General features: G+C 40.0%; 1 protein-coding gene across 1 annotated transcript; it reads left to right on the forward strand.

Annotated features, from left to right (window-relative positions):
• The first annotated feature begins 559 nt into the window (after window positions 1-559).
• Window positions 560-7,335, forward strand: LOC104951305 (neurexin-3a-like). The gene is made up of 5 exons (XM_010777943.1): window positions 560-825; window positions 1,742-1,932; window positions 2,630-2,803; window positions 3,998-4,024; window positions 7,202-7,335. The coding sequence occupies exons 1-5, from the start codon at window positions 575-577 to the stop codon at window positions 7,333-7,335; spliced, it is 777 nt and encodes a 258-aa protein (XP_010776245.1). The 5' UTR covers window positions 560-574.
• The last annotated feature ends 675 nt before the right edge of the window (window positions 7,336-8,010 follow it).

Consider the following 8,010-nt stretch of genomic DNA (forward strand, 5'->3'; position numbering starts at 1 on the left):
GTTTTCAACCAGTGGTACGGGGACAAACTGTCTCGCTCTCGTAATATCTGTCTGTCTTGCTCTCGTTCTGTCTCTCGTACCACTCTCGGTTCCACTTTTACTTTTGCGCGCTACCTGTCTCACTCTTTTCCGGCCTCCAGCTTTTCCTGCTGGAACCCGCCGCTTAAAGTTGGGGGTCCGCGGACCGGCCATAGAGCCCATAGAGTTAAAGGTGGTGGCCGTTAGCTGTAAAAATCCATAGATTAGCCGCACCGTTATATAAGCCGCAGCGTCGAAAAATGGGAAAAAAGGCGCGGCTTATAGTCCGAAAATTACGGTACACAGATATTCCAGCATTTTTTTTCCAAAATGATTTTATTAAATATTCAATTAAACACCATCTTAAAGTGCAGTTTTCTACTTATGCTATTTTTAACATGATTAAAGAAGTCCATTTCGCATTTTTCCACAATGCGTTTACTAAAATCAAGTTGACGTTTAAAAAAACAATATACTGTGCTACAAAGTGTTCTTTCTCATGTATGTACCCCATGTACACACACTTCTCTCCCCACAGAGCCTTAAATTCAACGGCATGCAGTACATCGACATGTGCAAGAACGGCGACATCGACTTCTGCGAGCTGAACGCACGCTTCGGGATGCGCTTCATCATCGCCGACCCCGTCACCTTCAAGACCAAGGGCAGCTACCTGGGCCTGGCCACTCTGCAGGCATATACCACAATGCACCTCTTCTTTCAGTTCAAAACCACCTCGCCTGACGGATTCCTCATCTTCAACAGCGGAGACGGGAACGACTTTATCGCCGTAGAGCTGGTCAAAGGGTGAGGATGAGAGGATGTGCAAAGGATCTTTATGCCATTGCTCGAGTCAAGAGATGATTATTAAAATAGCCATTATTAATTTACTAAAATCCAAATCTCTGATGCACCTTTTACAAGCTTGTCAAATCAAAAAGATCGCCATACTGCAGGTACAGTTATTTGTCTTCATCAGTTGAAATCCCATTAGTATCAGAGTAGCATGCTACTTATGAAGTGCTACAACAGCAAAGGTACAGTGCACATAAAAGGCAAACGACTTACATATTAAAGAAATAGGCAAGCACACGTACATGGTAGTGAGCATGTGAACATGTATTGAAAACCCCAATAACATTAACAAAATGTTAAACACTTATGAAGTGTATATTACACATCAGTTTGGTATTGCTCAGATTTAACAGTCTGTATTGTTTGGCGGTCTACTGGCATCATTAGACGGAGATGATGGAGATATGTGAAATGGAACACTCCGATAAGCTTTCCATAGATTTACAATAGAGGCCGAGACACTTAACATTAATTATATACAGTTTATATTAATAGCACATCTTAAATTGGAGAGAGATTAAGTAGTATACGGAAACATTACAAGCAGAAAAATACCCAACATAAGGGTTAGAAATCTAAATGGACCCAGAAATCTAAATGAACCTAACCCATAATTTTAATGGTCCCAAAACATTTTATTTTACACATTGGTTTACAATAGGTAAGATATAATAATCACATATGCTTAACAGAGAAAGCCAATGGTATAAAATAAGTGCATTTCAGATTAGAGTCAACTTGTTTAGAAGTCCGAGACTATTTCGTGTATTTAGGACTGGACATATTTGACAGTTTTTCCAGAAGATAAAAAGCACACATACAGCAAACACACGCACATATCTTCACTAACAAAGTTCCTCTCCTGCAGGTTTATCCACTACGTGTTCGACCTGGGGAACGGGCCCAGTCTGCTGAAGGGGAACAGCGAAAACCAGCTGAGCGACAACCAGTGGCACAACGTGGTCATCACCAGAGACGCCGCCAACACACACACGCTCAAGGTGGACTCAAAGTCCGTCACGCAGAATGTCAACGGAGCCAAGAACCTCGACCTCAAAGGTACCACAGCCTCGCTTTTTCAGAGGTTTGAATAAACCACTTCATGAATGTCAGAGATTAGAATACAACCCTACAAGACTTGATTCGATAAAGTCTTTTTTGAAAAAGTCAAGACTCTACTCCATCCCTTGGTCTTTCATATTATTGACACATTACCTGTTTAAGATTATAACTTTTTTCTCATACTCAATTTGTACAATTAATAGGATCATCCAACTTTTTAGATTTTTGAAAACATTTCACTTGGTTTCTAACATAAAAAGATGGTGATTGCAATGTTGCAAAAATGCATGATAATTTCCCCCAAATACATACCCATCCAATAAAAATAATTCAATATCTGTCTAAGTATACTTACTGTTACTTAAGGTTTTGAATGGGATTGAAATTATTGAAGGAAAGGCAACTTTTTTACGAAATAATGACCTTGTCACACCCATAAAAATGTGTGAAATCGTAAAACACACCGATTTGGTCCAATGGATTGTGTGGAAAGAATTAAGATCAATTGTACCAATCAAGTAATCTAGCCTGAAAACATAATCAGCATATCTGTCAATAATATTAAACACTCAACTGGACCTGATGGTTAAGTTATAATATTCATCACAAAAACAGAGGTTAACTTCAAACTGGAGAATATGTGACCCTAGTATTTATTCAAATCACTTATTACTCTCTTCTCGTCCCTCTACAGGTGACCTGTTTATCGGGGGTCTAGGGCCCAACATGTACCAGAACCTCCCGAAGCTGGTGGTCTCTCGGGAGGGCTTCCAGGGCTGCTTGGCCTCAGTGGATCTCAACGGCCGCCTGCCAGATCTCATCAACGACGCCCTGTTCCGCAGCGGGCAGATTGAGCGCGGCTGTGAAGGTACAGACGGCCCTTAGCGAATAAGAGTCATGAAGGCGTCTGAGATGTATTAGTCTAATTAGAAGGCTCCTCTGAAGCCCCTTAAAGCCACTCGCTGGCATTGTCAATCCCACCTATTTTTTTTTTCCTGCGCCAGGCATAACAAGAAACTATTTTTTTTGGCTTGTTAACTTTTTATGTTGCATCAATATTTTTTAAGTTAAGCAGGGGTACTCAAACCTGAACAAAATATTAGGAAATATGTTTATTCACAATATGAACTCAAATGAAAGTTACAGAAGCTAAGGTGTTTTTTTTAAATGCTAGATTTAGAAACACCCAAATATTTACTCACCTGGCTTTTTTCCTTCTCCAGCATCTACCATTTGCATTTTAATACACCAATTTGAATGATGTGGCATTTGTACAGCAATACAATAACTCATGTTATAGCTGATGTTGTTAATATAATTACAAGTCAATATGCTTTGGCTCAAAACTGTTTAGGGCTGCACGATATGGAACAAATATAACAAATGTAGACTTTATTTACAATTACAATATCATTCATGATATTAGAGGGATTGATCATTTAGCATTATTATTCTCATTATCATTGAAACACATTTAAAATGATCATGTGGATATATTTTTAAGAGGATATGTACCAAACAAAGATATTTTATTAACTCCGTAGAATGCAATGTGTACTCTGGATATACATGCAGCTCCACTATATTTCAATCAACATATTATTTACAAATATTTGGGATTCAAAAATATTGTGCTTTCTGCAATTTCAATATTGCGATTAAATGTAGATTCATGTGCATAACTACTCTCTACTGTATATAAGATATTGTTTATTCTCTTCTAATTTAAAGTATATTGTGTCTAAATACATGTCTCCTGTGCACTGTGCAGACTTCTGCCTGTGACCTCTAGAGGGCAGCAGACGTTTGTAATAAGTTGTGCACAGTGGCAGTGATTTTCAAAGCTACTTTAATACCTTATTTAACAAAGAAAACACCACTGGGTGAGATATTTTCCAACCCTCACTAACAAACCAACAACTCTCCCCAGTGTTGCCAAGGTGACAAACTTTGTGAAACTTTTTTTTTACGAACGCTAACAATGCTGCTCCCTCACTAACCTTTACTCTTGTTTTTCGCTCTGCTCTGTTCTGTTTGTTATTTTCTTTCTGCGCTAACAAAGTTGGTTTCACCAAAGCCGACCTACAAGGTAGAGGGTCAATCTCAGCCTCTCTGAGGCCTGCTCGCCTGAAAGTCTGCTATGTGCAATGCATCGTGGGTGTCACCGTGGCAGTAATGTTCCCTGGGTGCCGCGGAGGAGGTTACCTGCTCTCTGAAAACAGAAAAGTTGACGCTAAGAGAGAAAGAGGAAGACAGACTAATGGAAAAAATACCTGTTATTTGTTCCCCAATGAGGAACATTGTTACGGCGAAGGAAAAACAACGTATTTAGTAACCAGAAGTCACATTTTTTCAAAGTCGGGTAACTGCACTCTGATACTATGGCCCGATTCCAAACCAACCCCTAAGCACTCCCGCTCAAGCTTTGGGACAAACTCCCATCCCTCCGACAGAAACAAAAACTTTCATAAATATTCGTAACGTAATGCTTCCACATCTGCATCTTTCGGACAAAAAGGTATAAAGATAAATTACAATAAAACTCCCAAAAACTGTAAAGGCATTTCTTTTTCTTTTTGTAAGCCGCTTTTTAAAAAAAAATCTGATGTTTATGAGCTGCAGTCCCTGTGAATATATAACATTTTACAATCAAATTAACAATTCTACTCGTTTGACTAGACCCGCATATAATACAAATATAATGTTACCTTCAAGTTAACATCGGTATGACAATATTAAATGTCTTAATTTGCACTTTTTACTGGTAAATGTTTGCGCGGGACTATGTGTTTCTTGAAATACACAAGCACCGTTGCACCTTGTCATCATGCTAGTAGGCCTATAGCATTGCTGCTGTGTTAATGTAGCCATACATATGTTTGTTTACATATGATGCTAGCACTTCTACCCATACTTGTCAACCCTCCCGATTTTCGCGGGAGACTCCCGATTTCATTGTCCTCTCCCGGTTTCCTCCCGGGGTCATATTTCTCCCGCATTTCTCCCGATTTCTGACAAAATCAGATTTACACACGACTGTTTCCACTCGGACTTTAATACAGCGACACCATTGTTTGGTTTCCATGGTAACACGTCTCTTTAGTAGCGCGCGCAACTCAAAGTCTGAGAGGGTGAGGCAGATAGTCACAGAAAACGGAACAAGAATCGACAACTACTCCACCCTCTGCTCACTCCTTTCCTGTAAAATACAGGTCAAAATACGGGTCCAGCCACAATGGTGCTACAGGCCGCAAGGCAGTGCACTTAGAACTACAATAAGCATGTTGATGTTAATCGAACAGCTCCGGCGATCCACTAGCACCCCCCCCCCCCAATTTTGCATTTGAAATGCTCCCGATTTCTGAGGTCTAAAGGTTGGCAAGTATGCTAAATAAGAGTCGGATAAATGTTCTTATAGAATATTGTCCTCCCTGCTAACCTCGAGGCTAAGTGTTTCCATATTTGATAAAGTTGCAAAGAGTACACAGTATATTTAAAGAGAGTACACAGATTAGATAAGTGATGTTCATGCCGTCTACTGCCGTCTGAAAGCACATCTGAAAGCAGTGGCAGGTAATTTGTGGGAGTGCTGTATTCTTCTGTGAAATGCCACATTAGAGGCTGTCACTGCACATCTCAGCACCATCAGACCCCTCTCTCTGTCTCTCTCATGTAATCAAAAAAAAAATCACATTTGGTGCTTTACCCAGCTGAGTGTTTTTGAGTGCGAGTGACCTCCTGCTGAACACTCGGCGAAATCCGCCAATCCCTTTCGCTGACAAACAAGCACAGACGCACGCATACCAACACGAGATTCACAATTATGCGAAAGTGTGGAAGACGCCTGGTTGACTCCCAACGCCGTGCATTGCACAGTAAACGCACCTTCAGCTGGCAAATCCGCTCTGTTCTAATGTCTTCTCTTCACATTGTCTCGCACCAGACAATTGACACTTGCATTCGTCCACCATTTTGATTTATTTTAATTTACTTTGGTTTGTTTACAACGTGGTTATCAGAGGGGGTTTCTGTCCCCCCCCCACCTCACGTGTCCGTCTAGACTCCTACATGGGAATTGTTTATCTTGTTATCTACTGTATGCTTGTCTTTGTCTGCATTCCCTCCCGGTATAAGTATTCAAAGGTACCAAAGAGCTATGTGTGGTGTAGAGGAATAGCAAACACACATCCAAGTTTGACTTTGAATACCCTCCTCTACTCCTTTCTGACTGAAGTGCATACACGGGGATATGCGCTACGTGTCCTCTTTTTTGTTTCTTTTCTGCTCTTCATGAATTCTGTCTGTCTAGTGTTCACCATGTATACTCACAATGAGAACATGTTTGGAAAGATAATTTCTAGGGTTAGGGTTAAAAGCTATTATATTTAAAAGGGGTATAGTTTAATTGAGTTAGTATCCATGAGTTAGGTTTAGGATTAAAAATTATTATATTTAAAGGGGTGTGGTTTAATGTAGTTAGTATCTATGAGTTAGGATTAGGGTTAGGGTTAGAAACTAACATTTTTAAACGAGCTATAGTTTAATTGAGTTAATATCCATGAGTTAGGGTTAGGGTTAAAAGCTATAACTTTTTAAATGGGGTATAGTTGAATTGAGTTTGTATCCATGAGTCATTTGTTTAAAGGTTTTTTGTTCATGTCTCGTCTTGCTTGTCCACAGAGGGAATGCAGCGTGCTAAGTTTTACTCTGATAAAACTTTATAAACTACTTGTTGGAATGATATATATTGCATGCATGTCCACCTGCACACACACTTAAAAAATAAGGAAATGAAGGGATGTTAACAGTGTCATCACATCGGCCCAAATGTGGTACAATTCGCTGTAGCGTGTCTTTAAACGCAGATTAAAACCGAACTAGCATAGCATCCTTTACAGCGGAGCGAATGCCGATGCTCCCGCTGCTTGAGAAGCATGCTGTTGATCCTGTGAAAACCTAGACGCCTCTGTTTCGGCTTGCCACTGCGTTTGATGCTTTACTCAGCATGAAACATGATTCCCTAGACAGTTTTTTTTACATGAGTTGTACTCCAGGTCGGGCTTCCTGTGGTGGCACTGTTTACTCCTTATTGTTTCTTCTAGGCCCACATGCTGTATCTATCTCTCGAGTGCATTTCTTTCTGCATGGGTACTGCATTGTTTAGTCTCAGCAGTAGCTCTTATTGGTTCTTGACTTTGTTCCCTTGTATCTCTCCCGCCTCCATTCCCCCCCCCCCCCCCCCTAGCCTACTACTGCCTTTTTCCAGGCCCCAGTACGACGTGCCAGGAGGACTCGTGCGCCAATATGGGCGTGTGTATCCAGCAGTGGGAGAACTTCACCTGTGACTGCTCCATGACGTCTTACTCAGGGACTCACTGCAATGATCGTGAGTACAATTGAACATTTACCTGTACTTGGCTTGTATGTGCGTTAAAGTCTTATATCTTCTATGTGTCCTGTGGTTCTGAAAGGAGCTGTATAAAGTTTGAGAAAATGACTCAAGCGGCATCTCTTCAGCAATATTGGGTTCAATTTGGGCAAAGAATGGCATACACTTTAAAAACTCAAGCTGCATTTTAGTTGTTAGTAACGGGTCAAATCTTACTTAACCGGTGATGGTTGATATACTCAGATCTTTACTTAAAAGTAAAAGTAGAAAATAAGTAATAACACATACATATTTTTCTTAAGTAAAAGTAAAGTATAAGCATCAGAATATACCTAAAGTAAACGGTACAATATACTTCTGGATAACTAGATATGTCACCCAGGGATCAATACAGTTTGATCCTTACCTTTAGTATTACATAACACAATATTTGCTGACTATATTTGGTATTATTCATCTGAATCTGAATATTCTAAGTAACTCAAGTTATCATATAAATGTAGTAGAAGAAGTATGAAGTGGAAACCCTTAAGTACCTCACCTCACAAACTCAGTTTTTGTCCACCACTGAATACAAACCATATTAAGAAGTAAAAGTCACAACATCTCAGACAAATTGATATCTACAGTAATACTAAAGTGTTGAAGTGGTCCTTTACCATGTCCATTGAGTCATCCCCACCCCC

This window comes from Notothenia coriiceps, unplaced genomic scaffold (assembly GCF_000735185.1).
Source record: "Notothenia coriiceps isolate Sejong01 unplaced genomic scaffold, NC01 NC01_scaffold00000339, whole genome shotgun sequence".
Taxonomy (NCBI): domain Eukaryota; kingdom Metazoa; phylum Chordata; class Actinopteri; order Perciformes; family Nototheniidae; genus Notothenia; species Notothenia coriiceps.